A 21,751-nucleotide genomic window follows, 5' to 3' on the forward strand; every position below is an offset into this window, starting at 1 on the left:
AAAGGGAGTGAGCCTGGCACTGAAAACACCACCTGATCCACATTGCCCTCTTAGAGGGTCCTGTTGATGTGATAGATTTGAGCACTAAGGTATTAAAATGTGTTGTACCACCATTTGAGCCAGTGTTCTGAGGAAGCAGCCCTTTGGGGCTCGGGAATCGGGAGAGGGGAACAGACAAAGATTTGGGTCCCTTGACTCTTCAGCCCGAAACGGCACCGAAGTTGCCAAGTAGTCTAATCAAGTCTAGCAGTGAAGCACCAACATCGCATAGGAAGACCAATGCACCATATGAATAGCGGGACACAATGTGGTGAGATTTCAGTTCTAAAATTCCCCATATTTGCTCTTGTTGCTGCAGGCAACAGGCAAGTCGTTCCATGGCAAATCGCGAAGAGCAAGGATGATTGCAGACAACCATACCTGGTGCCCCTCAGAATGGGGAAACAGTCAAATATCAACTGGTCATCTTTACTCTATCCGTCAGGTTCGAATACAATGTGCAAGTCCAAAAACCCCACCCTGAATCTCATGAGCTGCAGTGTCATAAGTAAAAACTGCTAACTCAGGGTATCTAAGGCTATCTCAACCTTGTTTTGCACCTCCTGAGGTCAGGAATGATCCATAAGAGTTGCCTTATGTTGAGAAAGGTGCTACGACCAGGAATGAATCTAGACAGGTCATTGTGAACCAATGACCTGATCAGCAGGAGAAGTCTGTTGGCTAGTGTTTTCCCGAGGGCTCTACAGTCAAGATCGAGGGACAGTGAGCGTTATGATCAGACATCTAACAGATAACCCCTCCAGGAAGGGCTGGGTGAGTAGGGCTCAAAGTGGCATAGTATTGAACTAATAGTCCTGGAGTTTATTGCGGGCTAGCTGGGTGACCTCTGCTCTCATCTCTTCAAGTCAGAAGGGTTCTTCCAATTTGGCCCTTTGAGTCCGAGACAGATGCGGCAGTGGGTTCTCAGCCATAAAGTCTTGTAGCAGGGCAGGGGCCAGCTTCAGGAGGATCAACTGGCCTGTTACAAAGTATGGTAGTATGTGTGGAATGCATCATTAATGTCAGCCTGCGTGGAGGCCAGTGAACCATTGTCATACTTTATGACACCAATTGGGTGCGCTGTTGTGCTACCTTCACCAACCATGCTAGTAACTTGCTCGATCGGTCACCTTCTGCATGTAGCATAGTCAGCTGGAGCATGTCGACCTAATCTGGTCTCCGCTTCTTTAAATCGCTTATGGAGACCCTCAACCCCTTTCTCACGGGCAGCCACCAATCGCTCTAAAGGGCGTAATTCCCTTTCCACCGCTATCAGTTCATCCTGCAGTGCCCGTCAGACAGACCAGGTGGCAGACACACAGTGACCCCATATTACCACTGTGGGGGCATTCCATTCAGTAGCCCTGAGAGGAGTGGACCCCTTATTAAGTTCAAAATAATGAGTAATGCATGTAGAGAGGCTCTCGCAGTAGGGAGGGTCCGTCAGTGCATCGGTATGAAGGAACCAGGTACCGATATGCACACTCGGTCTGCTCCATTGTAGAGCAGTGGTCCGAGAGCCTACTGGTTAGAGCCAAGAATCGGGTCTTGCCTGGTATGGAGAGCATGAACCAGGGAGTAAAATGAATATTCGCGGTCCGTTGGACTGCCTAGTCATCACGCATTGTGCAGGCATCTGTCAGCCATGCCTGCAAGTGTTGTGACATCCGAGCCTATGTCGCACCCGGTAAGGGGTAGAGTAGAGTTGTCCCAGAGCAGATTCACTACACAGTTGAAGTCCCTGCTCCAAAGAGTGGGCGCTGTTGGGTCATGTAAGAGGGCTGGGGTGAGTGCAGCACATAATTATGTTTGGTTGGAGTTGGGTGCATAAATACCTACAAGTGTCAATTGTGCCCCTTCTAGGTGTCTCTCTAATATCCCATGCCTACCCCCTGCATCTGTGCTCTGTCACCACCACGTAAGGAACCCCTGGTGCTATCCATATGAGTACACCACAGACGAACACCGAGGAGGATGAGCCAAAGACCTGCCGCCTCCATTTGACCTGAACTTTCAGAAGTTCTGAGGCTGTGAGAAGCATTTCTTGCAGTATGACTGTTTGTGTGGCAACGCTTCAAGTATGCATAAGTATGATAGCATTTGGTCGGAGTCGCCATGCTACACACATTCCATGTCCTCACATTGTAGAGGGGGTGAGTATCCGTACGTGTCCCCATGGTGAGTCACAATAGTGCGTGTGCTAGCCATCGAGCTGTGGGCACAAACTGGTCTGAATCCCGCAGTCGCAGTGTGTAATTATTGGATAGTGCACCTCTCCCTTTCAGTTGTGTGTATACCATAGGAGTTGACGTGTTCAGTGGCTTTCTAAGAACAAACCTATAACAACAAGCAAAACATAAGAATCCCCTCACCACCACCAAAATCAGGTGACATGCAAGTCTCCGACCAATTGCCTCGTAAGAAAAACCACAAAACAGTAAAACTGTGTCTGGCAAAACATGTCCACTATAGAGTCTCTCAGTAGGGCATGAGAAGTTAACGTCTGCCTGTCTCATGGCAAAGGCATGGAGCATAACGGTCATCATCCAGCCTACCCAGGCTTCACGGCTTACCTGAAGAGTGTGTAGGCAAGTTAGCTCTCAGGGTATACAGGTACACCCACGTTTGGACCCTCACTACCTGCATCATATGCCATCTGCAGACTGGTGTGTGATTTTCGGGCCTTTGGAAGACATCAGCCCCCGATAAAATAGAGTCTCCTGAATCTGATCCAGACACCAATGGACTTTCCATCCGCAAGAGAGCAATGAGGTTTTTGCTATGTTGCGAAGCCTCAGACACTGCTTGAGCCTGCTCCACCACCGCTTGGTCTCTGGATGAGTTTGACCTGATAGTCCGCCACTTGAGTCGCTGGGGTTTGAGCCCCAGACAGTCCCCAGCACAAGTCCTCTGTTGTAAACTGTGTCAGTCCTTTGTCATACAGCCAGGTCCATATGTCCTCCAGAGAAGAGAAAATGTGGGGCCACCACCCATCAATTACTCTCAGCTTTGGAGGGAAGAGAAGCGCATATTTGAAATTCAGTTTGCAGAAGTGTTATTGGACTTTCAGGTAGGAGCTACGGCATCGCTGCACTTCCATTGTGAAGTTGGGGTACCCCATGATCACTGCATTTTCATAGTGCCAGGGACCCGTCACATGGCACTGCTGCAGCAGCAAATAACGGTCCCGGTAGTTAAGTCATGGAATGATGGGACGTGGTGGGGAATCCAGGGGTGGTGGTCTGCCAGGTAGCCGGTGTGCCCTTTCTTTGGAAAAAGAATTCCGCCCCTTGTCTGTGAGTACCTTCGATGTCAACCATTCTACAAGGAATAATTCCACACTGGGTCCTTCAGAAAGTTCAGGGAAACACAGCAGGTGAATGTTGCTGTGCCTAGAATGCCCCTCTGCATCCTCTGCTCTACGGCATAGGCTGTTCACCTTTTGCAGTTACTCCTGCACAGTAGGCGTCGTCATTACGGCCAGGGTGGATTCCATTTTTTTCACTGGTTAGCCAGTTTTCGGTGATCTGCCCTCAGTAAGTTCACATCAAGCAAGACAGTATGGATCTGGACCTCTGAGGCGGTTTTATTGTCTAGAATGGCTTGCAGGACATTGTCAGACTGAGTGGAATGATGACGAAGATTAGCTTCAAGGTGGTGCTGGGTATCCAGGGTCCAGTCCGCAGATGTAACGGAGACAGCTCTTTGCTGTTGTGGAGAAGCTGTTTGGCAGTCTATGGTTTCTACATGATTGTATCTGAATCATATGGACCCAGAAGTACTGTGGAGCACCTGTGGTGCAGAGGGAAGGAGCGAAGGGCCGGGCAGCGGGGGCACAGCTTATAGAGGACAAAAGAACAGGACGCTCACCAGAATCCCCTAAGGCCAATAAATCGAAGTACCGCTGGTAGAGTCGGGTATCCCTCAATACAGGTGAGAAGATGCGGGTTGCCCCAAAGTCCAGCAACATGTCGCCAGAAGCTGTCCAAATGCTGTTTCGACCTTTACAGTCAAGGTGGCTGCAGCCCTCCAAATGTGATCTCAGTGCTTCATGTAGGCCCCCAAGCCTGCAACGCAAATGGGCAGTTGCGCAACCTGCAAAGTCTCACCCCGGTATGTTGATCATTAGGTTGGGGACTAGCTGTTCATTGTGCCCATAGGCGGGTCAGGTTATAATGAAGCTACCGCTGCATTATGGAACCCGCCAACAGGGCTCTCTGCCTTGGTGGACTCCAATACAGTGCATTCTCATCCAGAGAGATATCGGCTGATGCCAGCCCACTGTACAAGTGGCTGGGGCTGAGAATCCACAATGATTTAGGTTGGGTGGAAGGTATTGTTGTAGGATAATCATGAGCCTGCCTCGGAGCTCCTCAAAAAGCATCCAATGCGGCTGCCATCTTGGCCACCCCCCACTATGGAGGTTGTTGAGGCCTTTTACAACTGATTTCCCTGGGCCAAGCCTGCTCTTGCTGCTGTAAACTTAGCACCAAGGATACTCCTGCAACACTTGACTCACCTCAGTCGCCTGTCCTACACACGCTCTTCATACACGGTGGGCTACCCAGGACTTCCAAGGAAGGTAGTGTGGTGGTAAGCTGTGGGACTTGAGTTCTGAAGCTTTAACTCAGTATTGACTGTGCTTCTCAGTACTTACTCTTTATGAAAAACTCAAAGAACTACTTTTTAAATATATTTAAATATATTTTTTCACTAGCTACGTAATGTTACCCAAATAGAATGTGGGTTCTAATGAAGTACTACAGGTAAGGCAATAGCAAACTCTGAAGGAACACCACTCGTGCCAGCTTACAGTGGGAAGTGTTAGTAGGTTACTGCATGTATGTCCCGCAGGTTTGCCTCTTAACTGTACCTGTTTTTTTATTAATTGGAAATCCAGCCCAAGATTGAAGTCCTGTAAGTCTTTGGGGTATTGTTCAGTTAGTATTTACATTCATGGGTACAGCCGTGCCCAGAAGCAAGGTCCTTTCTGAATGTACTGAGTACAGATGAACCTGCTTTCGCTCTCTGCACTGCCAGTGGGTTTGCTGATGACGTGTTCATTTGGGATGGCTTCAGTTTCCTGCAATTTAGGTCCAAATACAAAAAATTAGGATAGCCCACCTGCAGATCACTGGCAAGAATGTTGGTTGGGGGGGGGGGTGCTGGCGGGAGGCTGGCTGTGGTCATGGATGGTACCATTATGCATCGCAGTTCTTGGGGACACAGCATGATAGATTAAGGGGCAGTCATGCCTCTCTCCATTGGTGCATCTTTGAGTTCAATGGTGAATGCAGAGAGGTCCAAACCAGCCCTCAAGTCTGCTCCTGTACACCCCTCCTTTACTGGTGTGACCACTGGCAGTAGTCATGCTTGGAATCTTCAGCGTTGCATGTCGGGCTCAAATATGAGGATGCAGGGAGACCCACTCTTCTGGGAAGTTCCTTCTTCAAGGTCACAGCAGCTAGGTTGCTCCTCTGTGCAGACTTACTCCTTCTAGTGTGCCCTTTTCTCGTAGTCGCTCTTCGAACACTACTAATATTAAGCTCCGATGTTTTTCATTAAACATAAGTAGCACACCTGAACTTAACCATTAATATCCACGTTTGTAGCTTCCTGCAGTATGTGCTCCACAACAAAGTGTGATCTTTTCGGGTGTGACTTAACACTGGTGGCGATAGTAGTCTCATAGATGTCTTAGAGACCACACGGTGATGTTTATGGTTTTTCCTCATGGGACTCCTTTTTTCCACAACTGAAAAGATGGTACGGGTGGGGGAAACTCACTTTGTCTGGTGCTGTGGTTGGGATAATGTGTCCTGTGGGTTTTTATTCAGCCTAACTTCTGCTTCCTTTTTCTGGCCTGTACGCCCTCTGGGCCCGACTGGTGTTCATTTGAAGGTTTCACTGTTGAACGTATCTTGCTAAAAAGTGTCACCTTGGCAACACATGCTTTGGTTCCTTGATGCTGTTGAGACGAGGCAGCACGTTCTGTTGAGCAAGTTGTCACAAGGAGACATCTGATGGACATTACGGCAGCTGTGGATGGAGCAACTGTGGAGTCCTATCAGCGGATCGGTGTGGCTCTGAAATCACCAGTTGATCTGCGGGCTGTGAAACCTGCGGTCAAGTGAATTTTGGAAGCACTGGTGCCTTTCACTGGTTCTTTTTCAGGCTGTGTAGCAAAAACTTACTTTACATTTGATTGTCTTATTAAAAAGACACACCAGATGCAATATTACAGAGACTTCCCCAAGGGCGCAAAAGGCATGTGCTCCTGCTTTGTGCCCCTCTGGGACACTTTGGTTTTACAGAGCGGGCTGCAGGCGCTTGTGCAGCATCATTCTTTGGCCTCATTCTGTGGCCCCATTCTGTAATACATATAGCGTTAGCGCACATGTACTGCCGGCAAGATCAGTGTGTGTTCCCTGATTTGCATGGATGGTGTGGCCCCATGCTAATGAGGGAATCACTTTGCCTCTGCACGTGCCCCGTATTATGGATGCGGGTTCAGAGGTACACTGATAGGGAGCACTCTGGAGGAGAGAGAGGGGTCCCATGGACCCCTGACCAGACATCTCCTTGGGATGGGTGCATTAAACTGACTCCTTTCCTCAGGTTTTCTTTGCTCATTTGAGTGACTTGTGGCGTATCAACAGTAGGATGAAAGGAGGCCACATTCTGCCTTGGGGATAATAGTCATGCACTTTTTTTTTGAAAGTCTGATACATATACAAAGAAAGAGGCCTTCTTCAGCCTGCCTCAGTGTAGGAAGCTGGCTCTTCATATGCTATACCAAAATGAGGTATACCGTGCAGAAAGTCCACTGGGTCCCCTCTTAGTAGTAAGGGCTTGCTCTAGCAGTCCCTTCATGCTCTTTCTAGAGTGTAGTGTGGTCGAGCAGCTTTAGGCTTATCAGAGAGGAGTGTTTGACATTTCACATCCACATCCACATCCACCCCCCCCCCCCCACACACACACACAAGCATCTTTATTTATGTTTTGACATCCCAGTCTATACGATCAGGTAAGTACATTTTGCAAGAAAAATCTTTACAGTTTAGGAAAGTTGACACTTTAAGCAATTATTGAAAGCTGCAATGTTATCCTGCTGAGGAGAAGCAAGTACTGCATACGGGTATAATGCAGCCACTTAAGGCACCAATCTCCTGGACTTAGGGTAAGTACTGTGCAAGGGTCAAGGCCACACCAACAGGTCTGCACTAGGCGGCCAGGAGCAGAGGTGCAGTACAGCAGTGTGTGTCCATTGTTAGTTAATGGGATCGGTCCATTTGGAAAGGGGCTGCAGGTTAGGGCCAGGGATGCAGTCAGGGTAAACCACCAAGTGGGCTCAGTTCTTGCAATGCTTGGGGATTTGGAAACACCAGTGGTCATCTTCTCCTCGGTCTGGGGCGTCCGGGTGCAGAGGGTTCTTGGACTTTGCTGTCTCCATCACCAGTAGTGGTGGAGAGGGCCCACAGAGACAGGCTTCAGGTGTGGGTGGAGGGGTAGTCTGGCTGAACCAACAAGTGGGCTCATGTCTTACAAGCCTGGAGGATGCAGGGACACCAGTGGCGGTCTTCTTTCCAGTCTGGGGTGTCCTGGTGCAGTGGTCTGTCAGGTTGCTGTCACTGGAGGCCGTTGTGGTTGAGGGGTGCCTGCACAAGGAGGCGACAGTCATCTGTGTGAAGGTCGCACTGGAGAAACCCACAATGAACTTTCTCTTTAGAGGCTGGGGACCATGCTGGCACTGTTGGCCCACTTTAACTTGGGCTAGGTTGCACGAATGCGGTGGTGCTGTCTGGCATTGGGTATTGGCGGTCCGGAGTCCTCTTCGGTGTTTCTGGGTGCCTGCAAAGGTGCAGAAAAGCAGCTCTGCTACTCCATGAAGTTCCTTGTGCTGGGGTGGAGGTTAGCCTTCTTCCTGGGTTTTTGGATGTTTCAGCAGCTGGAGGACGAGGCGTCTTTCTCGTAATTGTCGAAGTCAGCAGGCAGGCTGGCAGGGTCAGCGTCGAGTCTGTCACTAGTCTTTAGTTTGCGTCTCTGGAGTGTCCTTCTTCAGGTCAGCAAGATCCAATTTCAAAAGTTTCAGGGCCTCCCCTAAATACTGATTTTACGTGAGTGTATCTTGGTAGCCATGGGCTACTTACCCCTGGGGTCACTGAACCCCCCTATCTCCCCCCCATGTGACCACTTCCTGTGGGAAGCAGGCATAACCCTGCCCCAGAGTTCCTAGTTCTGACATCACCAAGATGGCAAACTTTCAAAGTTTGTGTCCACATCAGGCAGCTCACCTTAGAGGTGGGACTGACCTGAGAGGTGGGTATGCCTCTCTGACTACTAATTTTCCCACCTGTCCAGGTGCCAAATGGGACCTGGCATGGGGGCGGGTGTTTGGGGCATCCTGTCCTTTGAGGGAACCCAAAGCTACATACCAAGGGCAGTGGGCTTCTTTGAAGGCCCCTGCCTTGAAATGCAGAATTGCAGGTCATCCTGTTGGAAGGGGTGTGCTAACAACCATGCCACAGCAAGCTTTGTTTCTGTCTGCCCAAGAGCAAAGGGTCTCACCCTTGAGTGTCAGAAACGTGTCTGGTGGTGGCAGGCTAGTTAGAACTAGTCAGCTGGCACATGGGTAAATTGCATGTTTTTCAGGGGGCACCTCCAAGGTGTCCCCTGGGTGAATGTATTAATAAATCCAGCGCTGGCATCATTTTGGGTTTATTAATACAAGATGCTTGATACCAAACATCCTTATATTCAGTGAATCCATCATGTAGCTGGGGAACTCGTGTTGACCAGTGTCAAGCACATGCACTTAAAATGGCTTTCCTGTTCACTCACTATGTCTAAGACATAGACCTAGCAAGACATAGCAGGGGTATATCTGCTCCGGCAGATATGCACTGAAGTGTATTAAAGTGCACCCTGCCTCAGAGCTGTAAGGCCTGCTGTAGGGGTGACTTACATATATTGCATGCAGTGTTAGGGGAATGACACAGAGGCTGTGTGCCATGTCATATTTTCACTTTTAGCTGCACCAAGACGCAGCCTTCAATGGCAGTCTGCATGTGCTAGATGAGGCTGTCGCTGTGGGTGACACCAACACAAGCTGCAACCTTTGGGGACCTTCATTAGTACCCATGCCTTAGGTACCAGGGGTGCCATTTACTAGGGACTTATAAGGGGGAAAGGTATTGCCAATTGGGAAAAAATACACTTTTTTAGGGAAAGAGATCTGGCACTGGGGACCTAGCTAGCAGAAAGCCAGTACACATTCAGTCAAAATTGCATCAAATACCAGGCAAAAAAGTAGGGGTGACCATATCAAAACAAAAGAGAATGAAACTAACCTTTCCTAAGAGAGTCTTCATTGTCTAAGTGGAAGACCCTGGAAAAAGCCATCTGCATTGGCGTGGTCAGTCTCAGGTCTATGTTCCACTGCGAAGTCCATTCCCTGTAAGGAGATAGACCACCTCAACAGTTAGGGATTTTCACCTTTCATTTGCATCAGCCATCGGAAAGGCCTGTGGTCAGTTGGAGCAAGGAATTGAGAACCAAACAGGTATGGTCTCAACTTCATCAGGGACCAGGTCACAGCAAAGGCTTCCATCTCAGTGGCACTCCAACGCTGCGGTCCGAGGAGTAACCTCTTGCTAATGAAAGCAACAGGTTGGTCATGGCCATTATCAATGGTTTTGGTTAGGGCCACTCCTATCCCGTTTTCAAAAGCATCTGTCTGCACTATGAACTGCATTGAATAATCTGGAGCTTTTAGAATGGGTGGTGAGCACATTGCTTCCTTCAGAGTGTCAAAAGCCTTCTGATGGCTCACTGTCTAGTTTACTTTCTTTGGCATTTTGTTGTAGGTGAGTTCTTTTAGGGGTGCCATTATGGTACCATACCCCTTCACAAACCTCTTGTAGTACTCAGTCAAGCCAAGGAATGCCATGACTTGCATCTGGGTGGTTGGTACTTCCCAGCCCAGAATTGTCTGGATCATGGGTTGTAGTGGTTGAACTTGGCCTCCACCTACAAGGTGACCCAAGAATACAACCGTGCCCAGCCCTGTCTGTGCCTTGATAGTGAGGCCTGCACTTCAGAGTTTCAAGAACCTTGCCAAGGTGGATCAGGTGAGCCTGCCAAGTGGAGCTAAAGACAGCAATATCATCTGGAAATGCTGCACTAAAGCCTTCCAGCCCAGAAAGCACTTTATTCACCAACCTGTGGAAGGTGGCAGGGCCATTCTTTAAACCAAATGGCATAACAGTGAACTAGTAATGCCCATCTGGAGTTAAGAATGCTGATCTTTCTTTTGCTCCAGGAGTCAGGCCAATCTGCCAGTACCCTAATGTCAGATCAAAAGTACTAAGAAACTTGGCTGCCCCTAACCTGTCTGTAAGTTAATCTGCTCTTGGGACAGGGTGTGCGTGTGTCTTGGTGACGGCATTGAGACCTCTTTAGTCCATGCAGAACCTCAGGTCTGGCTTACCTCCCTTGCAATGAGGTTTGGGGACTAAGACTAGAGGGCTGGCCCAGAGACTGTCGGAGGCTCAATTACCTCTAACACCAGCATCTTGCTTACTTCAGCTCGATGCTATCCATTGTTTGGTCAGACTGTCTGGATATTTTACTTTTGACAGCCATATAGTCACCAGTGTCCACATGGTTACCCCGGATAGTCTGACAAGGGGTGAGGGAAAAGAGCCCAGCATACTGCTGAAGGACCTGTCTGAAGTCAGTTTGCTGCTGGGCCCACCTTTGGAGCTGTGGGAGAGGAGGTCAGGGAGAAGCTCACTCACTTCTTCCTGATCCTCATCAGCATGGGCCACATCAGCCCTGGCATGGAAGAGTTTTAGGTGGTTCACATGGATGACCCTGTAAGGGTTAATGGGAGTGCCTAGGTCAACCAGATAGGTGACCTTACTCAAGGATAGGGTAGGGGCCACTGCACTTGTCCTGGAATGGTCTGGGAGCCTCAGTCTCAAGTACCCATACCTTCTGCCCTGGTTGGTACTCTGCAGTGGCAGCCTTTTGGTCATACCAGAGCATCTGGAGCTCTTGGCGGCTGACCTCAAGGTTTTTGGATGCTTTCTCCATGTCATCCTAGAACCTAGACCAAGCATAGTCCACAATGTCTTTTCTTGGGCTCTTTGAGAGGTCTCTCCCAGCTTTCCCTCACTAGACACAATAGTCCCCTTAGAGGATGTCCAAACAGAAGTTGAAAGGGGGAAAAACCTACTCCCTTCTGTGGCACTTGCGTGTAGGTGAAAAGGAAGCATGGTAACAGGATATCCCATCCCCTTCTGAGTTTTTCAGGTAGCTCTGCAATCATGCCAGTCATGGTTTTGTTGAATCTCTAATTAAACCTATTGCTTGTGGGTGATATATGGGATAGTGAACTTTTAAGTCACTCCACATTGCCTTGAGTTGTGCAGACATGACGTTACTGCCTCTGTCTGATACCACCTCCTTATGGAAGCTCACTCTAGTAAAGATGCTGAGTAGGGCCCTGGCAACTGCAGGAGCAGTGGTAGTCCTAAGGGGTATAGCTTTTGGGTAACTGGTGGCATGACCTTCTACCACCAGTATGAATCAATTCCGTGATGCTGTTGGAGGGTCTAGGGGAATAACAATGTCAACCCCTTCTCTTTCAAAGGGAACCCCAACCACTGGAAGTAGAATTAAGGGGACATATGGTAGTCACCTGTATTGCCACTGGCTTGACAGGTGACACAGGAGTTACAAAGCTCCTTCACCTTCTGGGCCATACATGCTAGTAGAAATGAGATACCAACCTACTCCAGGTTTCCATCTGGCCAAGATGCTCAGCTAAGGGAATGTCATGAGCCAACGTTAGTAGGAACTCTATACATATGAGACAATACCACTCTCCTCGTGTCACCAGATTGAGGTCTCTGTATACAGGAGTCCCTCCTCCCAATAGGTTCTGTGTGAGCCACTGACATCTCTCTTTTCCTGGTCAGCAGCTTGCTGTCTCAGGCATTCAAGAGTGGGGCAAGTCCTCTGTCCAAGGCACAGCTCTTCCCTAGAGAGGCCCCCTGGGCCCAGGAGCCATGCTGTGTAAGGCCCAAGTTCATGGGGCTCAATGTCTACAAGGGCTGTTAGCCCTTTTCCCGAAGGAGAGGGGATCTGAGCTTGTGGAATCTCAGAGGCTGGCTTACCATACTTCCTGCTTTTCTCTTGGCGGGCTGGGCCATTATTCCAGACACCAGTACCTCTTTTTCACCCTGGTTTTTGCATTGTGCTCTTGTTTTCACACGCACCCATTCAGGTATACCCAGCATAGCCACATCGGTCTTTCTTTCGACCATGCTGCGGACTCTAGATCATTTCCTAGCAAACAGGCTACAGGAATTGCAGAGGATACCACCACCTTCCTCAGGCCAGTAACCCATCCCCACTCTAAGGACACCATTGCCACTGAATGGACCTTAGCTTGGTTGTCCGCATTGATGACTGTGAAAGTCTCACCATTTGGATACTGTTCTGGGGATATCAGTTTTTCAGTCACCTTGGTGACATTTACACTTGTATCCCTCAGTGCTTCAACTCTGATCCCATTAATATGAGGCTGTTACGTGTACTTCCCCAGATAACTACACCACACAGTCGGGGCATCTACATCCACCCTACCCTCAAACACTAAAGTTGTTTCTGTGAGCTCTCTGACATGGTTAGGGCCCACCTGGGATCTCATCTAGAGACTTAAAACCACAGCAGGAGCTGCAGGTGCTCTCAGGATATTCTTTTTGGGACATATAGGGTCTCCAGTTCTGTGCCCATTGGCTTTGCAAGTAAAGCACCAAGCCTTTTGGGGATCCCAGTTCTTACTATGGTACCTACCCTTGATCTGTGTCTTGTCTCAGGGCCCACCCTCATTAACAGGTTTTTGGAGGACTTTAGAAAACTTTGTTTTTATCTTTAGACTGGTCTCCATTTTTCCCTTGTGGGGGGAGTTGGTGGGATGCTTATCAACCCCTTTCTTTTGGTCTCCCTCACCATGAGGTTCCTTGGATACCCTAGTCTTGACCCAATGGTCTGCCTTCTTTTCTAGTTCTTGGTGAGAAGTTGGACCTAGGTTTACCAGGTAGTGATGCAGTTTTTCAGAAACACTTGTGCACTACAGACTGCAAGGGATGGGCAGCGTCCCTGCCGTGCCATGCTAGGATCAGGCATGTTAACACAAGTTACTAATGTAGGGGAGTGGCCCTTCGCACGGACAAGGAACTTCACCCATAAACACAATAAAAATCACATGGCCTTTTGCCTGACTTCAGTGTGGAAGGTGGTCGTGACATGAATTTTCTGTGCTGTACGAGGAAGGAGAGGATGTGGTTTAACGGCCAGAGCTGTCCACTTTGAAGCTGGGGAGCCAGGTTCTAATCTGGACGTCGACTCAAGAGCCTGTGATTCTGGGCAAATCATTTTATCTCCCTGTGCCTACCAAAAAACAAATGAATGGATTTCCCTCCTAGTATTCCATCTGCTGTCTCTCCAAATCCCACTATCTCCTGTTCATGTAGTGTATTGCACAGGCACACATGTTTTAGGGTGCTTGGAGGCTGCTTATTTTCTTGTGGTGGTGGTGGTGTAAGGGTGGACTAAACAGGGACAGCATCCAAAAGATTGTCTCAGTGTGCTGTTTCCAATAAAGCGAGAAATGCAGAAAAATAAAAAAAAATGAAAGAGTAGTTGGGCTGCAAATGAGAGGTGACAATTTCCTAGTTGCAAGAGGCAAAAGGCGAAAGTGCTTGCATTTTCTGAAAGTAATATTTATATTCTGACATTGAAAAGCGGATGCTGGAAAGATACTGCAAAAAAGCAGATGCTGCATTCCAATAAATGGAGGAGAAACTAAAGTGGATAAAAGGGTTGGGAGTAAAGAGGTTATTAAAGTTGTCAGATTGGTTCTTGCCATTATGAACACTTGATTCCAGTCCAGTATTTACCACCACAAACCATTCCAATAGGGAAATGTAATCCAACCGATTTAATTAATGTCAACCAGAACTACAAATCTCAGAGTGCAGTAGGTGGTTAAATGAAAGAAGACTCCTAAAACACAGCATTTCTGAAGACAAGGAGTTATCTGCTAACCAACCTTAGTGAGTCAAGTCCCTGGTAAGGGCTGGACTAGGGGAAGCGATAGTGGGTAGTGAGCAGTGTTTTCACTTTCTGGTGTCTCCTGCAGATGCCTTTCCCAATGAGGAAGGAGAGGATGTGGTGTAACGGCCAGAGCTGCCGACTTTGGAGCAGGGGAACCAGGTTTGAGTCTCTGTAATGGCGCAACATCCTGTGATTCTGGGCAAATCACTTGCCTACCAAAAAAAATAAAAATTAAATGAATGTGTCCTAATGTAACGTAACTGGTACTCATGTAAAGCGCTCCAAGAACTTTGGTTGAGTTTGCGCTATATAAATTGTGTGTCTGTGGGCGCAGTGATGTTGCAGCACAGAGGTAGCGACAAAATAAGATCAGTCCCATCAATCAATATGTATGTGGCATAACAGCTAGAGTGGCTGAAGTTTAACCCGGGGAACTGGTTTTGAGTCTCTGCGGGATGCTCATCATCGTGTGATTGTTAAGGAAAAAATTAAAAATATAAATGCGATCAGGAGTTTGATATGTCGGGAAGAGCAGGCAGTAATGAGGGTTGTTTGGTGCACGAACTTTCAGCCTTTGAATGCTTAGCAAACGTGACCAAGATAATAGCATGATTTACAGCACTGTTTACAGAAACAGCATTGGAGTGAAGCGAAGCTCAGAGCAAAAATAAAAAGGGACGCTTTGCCAAACACGAGCAGGAAACCAAGAAAAAAAAAGTCCCTCAAACAGGTAAACACAGCAAAGCGTAATGCTACTGTAGTTAGTCCCTGCTCCGTGGGAAGGACCAAAGAGAAAAGGAGGGACAAAGAGGCAGGACGGACCACTAGCAAGCAAGGATTTTAAAAGGACACTGAAACAAACAAATGAGAAGCAGGGGCAATGGCTTTAAGCTCAGAGAAGTATACTTAAGTATACACAAGTTTGTACACTTACGCGCAACCTAAAAAGTAAGTTCTAGTTCTGTAAGAATTTGAATGCATGTTAAATTAAAAATCCTGGCATGTAGCAAGAAATGTATTGTTATAAATAACAAAGTCATCAAGAAGCATGTGGCTCATCAGTACATAATGAAAAGGGCTAATATGGATCTTGCATTATTAATCATATGGACTAGCTCAAAAAAAGACGATAGACGTTGATTTCTTTTCAGGACGGACAAAATAAACTTTTTATGACCTGCTGTGTTTTAGGTGACTAAATGTTAGATGCTGTTCCAAAACCGAGATCAAACTCCCCGATTGTGTGGCCTATTAATGCTTGTATCCACATGTTTCAGAAGTTACTTTACTTTAATTGCAAAGTCTCCCGTTTTGCATCATTTTAATTAGACGTATATTGATTTTCTTTGTTTTTCAGGATTTAAAAGGGGTGCCGATCCTGGAATGCCGGAGCCAACCATTGTGAGGTATTGTATATTTCAGACTGGCTCTAGCAGATCATTTGCCATGGTTATTTATGGAACACTGTTGGTAAAATATTGTCTACCATGAGCACCTTTCATACAATCCTGTTACCAAACGGACAACAATGGGGTAAACTGAGTTTGTTCAAACCCTGGGGAGCTCTGGTTGTGATGTATTTCTTCCCTTTAAATATAACATTTTCTCTGAAAAACAATATACTCTATGTTGAACTGAGGACACGTTCTTTCATAATTTCTCTGTCAAACCTACTGTCTTTATTATCCTCTTCCAAGTTGTTCATATTTTACCACTTTCATCTCCTTATGTAATTATTATTTTTGTACATTAATTATTTAGCCACATGGCTTCCACAGTTTTTATTTTTTGTTGGGAATTTTTAGTTTTGACAGTGGCAAAGGGGTTATATCAAGTGAATGGTCTTGACTCCTCACTGAATTTCAAAATAATGGTAAAGTGGAACTGAACAGAATATTGGGCTGTGAACAAGATGAGATTGGACCATGTCCACATGCCCATTTGTCCATATCTTGTAGAAGTGTTTTTTTGAGGTAATGGGCCCAAAATGTGTGTCGCCCAGTGCTTGCCTGCTCAGAAAGGAATAAGGTACTTTTAGAACACAGAGTCACAAATGTATCCATTTCCCAAAAATGTACTACAGCTTACGCTGGTCATTTATTATCCTCTACTCAAGCTAAAGTTTGCATTGGTGAGTCAGTGTCTCTCAAGTTGTGGTATTTTGTTATCCAGAAAAGGTGCCCCAAGTTGTGTAGAGCTCAGCCTAATGATCCTTTTGACAACTAAGCTGTAAGAATTCCCTTTGACGTTTTTGGGTGGTGTTCGAAGTGGGTACCTTGGAAACATGCTTGGGTTTCACATACTTCTTTTCTCCTTTCTTTCCTTGATCAGTGGTTCTAGAATGTCTGCACAAGAGTTCCGTGGGCAATGCTTTTCCAGTGGTGCAAGAGGGCTTTTCCATCCCTTCTTGGGAACTTTGAGAACAAGGGATTTCTTCTCTGGCCCTTAAAATGGCATATTCAGTCAAACAGTGCAGAATTTGGCCCAGCATGTCTTTAAGCTCAGTTTTAGGTAACTCCTTTTGTAATTGGGGCACTACACCTCCAGGACAAGACTGCTGAACTGGAAAGATACGCAAGAAGGACCCTATTGGCCAGTTTCAGTCCCAGTAACTCATTGTGAACTGACCAGGTGCAATGCTACCTGTATTTAATCACTGATTCCATCTTGACCACTTACTCCATTTTGTGCTGTGCTTAGTTTCAAATGCTGTCACATCGGTGGCACGTGTATTTTTCCACTCACAGCTTGTTTTCTACATTGAACGTGTTTTTGCTCTTCTCACCAGAGATGGGAACATATCATGGGGGATGCAAAGGTGATAGAGTGTACCAGGATGAGAATGTTTATAGCAGAGAGAGTACGGCTATGTCTTGGAAATGCACATTGGGATCTGGCTAGTTCTTTTGTGTGTTTTCAACACAGACCAAATACAGCCAGTGCTTGAAGTTCACAACTTATTCGAAGGGAGGGGGAATGTTACCAGAACCTTTCTCTTGGCTTTGTTTAAGGTATATAAGTTGGGGAAGCTTGGTGCTGAGGCAGAAGGAACTCATTGTGATGGTGGACGACTGCTCATGAGTCCCATTGGGGAATGTTTCTTCTGTCTCAGCTGGGTTCCACAGCTTGGCATTGCAAGGACAAGGATGATGTTCGATTCGATCCCCATGGTGATGCATTTTTAATTCTTAATCATCTAGCTTTGCTGTGTACATGCGTGTATATATATATATATATATATATATATATATATATATATATTCACTGCGTGCATATCCATTGTTGATGTATTGCACTTTCTGCTTCTTATTACTGCTGTGATCATTTTAGTATCTGCACGTGTTTTACTGCACACAAATTAAATGCTCACTTTAATATTTGTATATGCCCTTGTTTGACACCTAGGAAGTGCCTTAATAAATGTATTACTCAGACTAAGACTGCTGCATTCTTTAGCCTCAGTTCCTCTCTGTTTGAAGCTAAACAGAACACCATGTTGAGGTGTGTCTACTAAATATTTCAGGTAGTTTTTCTTTGGTTTGATTAAAATTGTGTAACTGGATTGGCTTGTGCTAAGGTTACGATGTATCAACCCTTCAGGCAAGTAAGTCAAGGTGAAGGCTACTTTTGCTTCAAGGGTAGTAAACGAAAGAAGACGCACATATGCGTCTTTTTTATGAGATGTGACAGATCGAGTACCAGTTGGAAGAGACACTCACGTTAGGTCCCTTATCCTATGTATATATTTGGTATTTCTATAGCACAAACCTAGCCAAAGGGCAGTTGAGAGCTGTACAAGGAAATAGGCAAGCCAAGTCAACGGGTGATAGGAGAGGGAGCTAGTTCCAGTATTCCCCATATACAGAAATGCCTAACTTCCCAAATTTTTATAGACCTTTTGCATGTGTTTAGGTTACAGCTCTGCTTTGGCACTTCATGATCTAAGGTTGCTTTGAGACTAGGGAAAATGCTTGTAAGCAAGTTCGGGAAATACCCTTGAACCCACACTGTGTGCTACAGCAGTGGAAAAGAGGTCCAAGATCATCAGTATTTCTTGATGGCCTTTACAAAGGAGTATTCCAGTCAGTGCTTCTTAATACTACAAGGAACACAGGTGAGGATACATGGGCAAAGTACATGAGTAAGAGATCAAGCAGCAGGGAAAGAGAACAAGTGAGTAGTGGGTATTTTTTGGTGAAAAGGGAGAGAAAAACAAGATGGGTTGAACTGGTAAAATTGTTTGATGGAGTGCTTGATTAAAAAGAAAAAAGTGAGAAGTGGAATAAAATAAGTCAGCCAGTGAAGAGAATATTAAAGAGGCTATGCTCCAGGGGAGTGACCGACACAGAATGGACAAGGAAAGCCATCAGTGAGCAAGCAAATGAGTGACAATTAAACAAACCTATAGTAAGCAACCGTAACTTCTTGGTAAGGTCCCAGTAGATCTTTTGCAACCTGACACCTTGCGCTCAACCTAAAAAAAAAAAAAAGAGGAATGGGACGAGGAGGATGAGGGAGGTACCCAATCCTTCCAAACTTCTCTTCAGCTTTTTTCACTCCACAAGCACAATACAAAAAATCTGAAGGGGAGAGCTGAAAGGAAACGCCTAGGAGAAAATTAAACCATACTAAGGAGAGAGCACAGAATAAAAGGGGTGGGTCTTGCACTTCGTCCTTCTTGTGCATTTCCTCCCCCATCTCAAGCACAAAGCTGAAGATCTGGAGGTGACAGTGGACAGATTAGGGCTAATAAACACCTTTTATTCTCTGTTAGGATATTGTAATTAATAAGCCCTTGAATATGTAATCATTCAAGTTTTCATTGTTCATTCACTTTGTTGTCATACCAATCCTTATTCACGGCTCTCTTAGTTTTAGAATTAGCACAAAAATAGTTTATCCTTGATGAATTTCATTTATCATAAGTTCAAAACGTTCAGCCCATAGTGATAAGTATAGCAGTTCATATGGGTCTTAAAATGATTGGGTGGCTTGAACCATTGTAAACCCTGATAGGTTTAACGATTTGAAACTGATGTGATGTGAATCTGTTGCAAATCAACATTGACTTGAGATGCAAGTAGTAGGTTTTGACCGATATACCGAGTAAACAAAAGGGTTCCAATCATAATTAATGCCATAGTATAATGCGTTTTACCAACAGACTGGAAGCATTGAATAATAATTGTCCTGGATTATTGGAAGCATTTTGAGTGCACCGGCTCATATTAAGTTCAAATATTCTTCCTTTCAACAGCCCTGGTTGTGCAGCAGCCCTCTGAACACTCATCATAGCACTTAGTTCCTTGGCCACAGAGGACTTTGAACAAAAACAACATACTGGGGTACCAAGCTGGCAGATGAGATGTGGATCCCCGTCTGAAACTGTGGAACCAGTTTAGGGTGGGACTCATTTCAAGTGACCTTTTCTAGCCACACCCTTTGTGCAGCATGATCGTCTTCACAGCAGGGTCATCTCCTTCCTGGAGCACCCACAACAGGGGCACAAAGAGGTGTACGATTTCTGCACCTGACTGGTCATCAGCCCAACTGAAGGAGTAATTGGAGAAAGACAAAAATGCAGGACTCATCCAAGGATTTTCTCACTTTTCACAATAGAACCTTTCCCACCCCTCACCCCTACATTCACCAAATGGCAGTGCTCTGGAGGACTACTCAGCAGCCCTTTGCTAAGCAGAATACCTTATAGAATATCTAAAGGAGCCCTGCATCCTCTTCTCTCACTTTAGTGTCTGTCTTCTCCTTACAGGTACAGGAATGTGGGATATTCACTTCCACTGTTTGGTAGTACAGGCCTCACCCATCATATTGTGCAAGGTCAGGACTGTGGTATTCTTAATAGCCCCACAGGCCTCCGTTACTCTGGCTCATTCACACCATACGTGTACCATGCAGACTGCACATATCAATATGAATTTGTGTTGTTAACACACATGATGAGGTAATAGCATAAAAGCTGACTTTACACAAGTGGTCTTGTAAGCCTCTACTCCACAGTGACTCAGATATAATGGTCACACTGTTCATTATTAAAACACAGTATCCTGACACAGCTAACCTCTATGGTAATCCCAGTGACCGGGATGTTACTTCTCTACCTATGATGAGAACAGAGTTTGTGTCCCTCCAGGTCACAAGACCTACTCGTAGTTGCAGAAAGCCTAGGCCTTTCTGCGCTTGGATGCCAGGGCCGAAAATAAAAAACCTGAATACCAGATACATGCATTCTGGCACTCAGGGCAGGGGAACATGACTGTTAACCATTCAGGTGACCTTCCTGTCTCAGTATTCAGTCAAGAGGGTGAGTGCAATCTAAGCTTAGCACTCCCACTAAGTAACCTGCTACGAAATCCTCTACCCTACCTTTTTCACCCTTCCCTCTTCACATTGCTGGTGTCATCAGCTCAGTTTCCCTTCTAATTGATATTGAAGATTGAACATGGCTTCTGCTTTTTACATTTATTTAAAATCTTCTTGTTTAGATTACAGGAAGAGTAAAATAACTTGAATTCAATTGTGACCCATTTGTTTACCATCTTAGTCGTTTTGTATCACCCAGTATATCATTTACGAGTATACTAAGAGTGAATTTGTTGCTAGTGAAGTAGACTGGAGCCTGAAGTAACAAGTGCAAACTCATTATGCTTCCTACCAGTGGCAGAGTCTGTCTTCCCACGGTTGCCATTTTTAGGTCGAGCTTCGCAGCGCTGTCTGCAAGACATATTGTATTGAATATGGGTTTTTAACTACGCCCAATCTTGCTATTCGTTCTTTGTTGTGCTTGTCTTAAATGCATCATTTTTATTGGTGCATTTTGCTAACTACCCCTCCTTTGCATGCTAAGTTCCCTCCCAGGGGATTTCACTAAAATACATTTTTTGTTGGCCATCAACCGACGTCACGCTTCATCCTGTTAGTGTGTGATGGCCTCTCCTCCCTGTCTGGTTTTGCCTTCAGTCTCAGCTGCAATCCTTACTCCTCGTGGCACATTCTCATTTCCTGATTCTGTTAATTAGATGTTGCTCTGCTGCCCCTCTCCCCACCCAGCCTTTTCCCCACAACTCCTGCTTTTGAGGTGTGACAAGTCTCTTTTGGTAATTTTTTTATATTCATTTATAAAAGGCTGAAAGTGATAGTAAAATCTGTACCTCGTGCGAGTGGGTGTGTGTTTTACATTGAGAGGAAAAAAAATGAAGTCTAAAACTAAAAGAACCATAATTGTAACTGCTAAACCTCTACAACAAATTACAACTTTATTCTCAAAATAACTTTGTACTTTGGGACACACATTTTACTTTCACGCTCACGGAACAGGCTTACAGGTGCCAGCATGTAAAATGTCTTTGTTTAAAAAAGGTGGATCTGACTGAAGGTATCACATTCTGTGGGCTCAATCGGCAGCTGTGCATAGGATCTGGCTCCTCAGTACTAACGTGCACTTGCACTCCTTCCTCGATCTCTCTCATCTGTGACCTGAGAGGTGTACAGCCATAGCTGGAGAGGGAATTAAGGAGCAACGTGTCACACTTCTCCGGATGGGATGGTGAAAGGCCTTGGGGCAGAG

General features: G+C 46.0%; 1 protein-coding gene across 1 annotated transcript in view; it reads left to right on the plus strand.

Moving 5' to 3' along the window:
• The window catches only part of TOMM7 (translocase of outer mitochondrial membrane 7), a 101,335-nt gene that overhangs the window by 48,404 nt on the left and 31,180 nt on the right, over positions 1-21,751 (plus strand). Inside the window, exon 2 of the mRNA XM_069211538.1 lies at positions 15,524-15,572. Within this exon, the coding sequence (XP_069067639.1) occupies positions 15,524-15,572 (49 nt within the window). The remainder of the gene's footprint in view (positions 1-15,523; positions 15,573-21,751) is intronic.

The sequence above is a fragment of the Pleurodeles waltl genome, chromosome 10, assembly GCF_031143425.1.
Source record: "Pleurodeles waltl isolate 20211129_DDA chromosome 10, aPleWal1.hap1.20221129, whole genome shotgun sequence".
Taxonomy (NCBI): Eukaryota; Metazoa; Chordata; class Amphibia; order Caudata; family Salamandridae; genus Pleurodeles; species Pleurodeles waltl.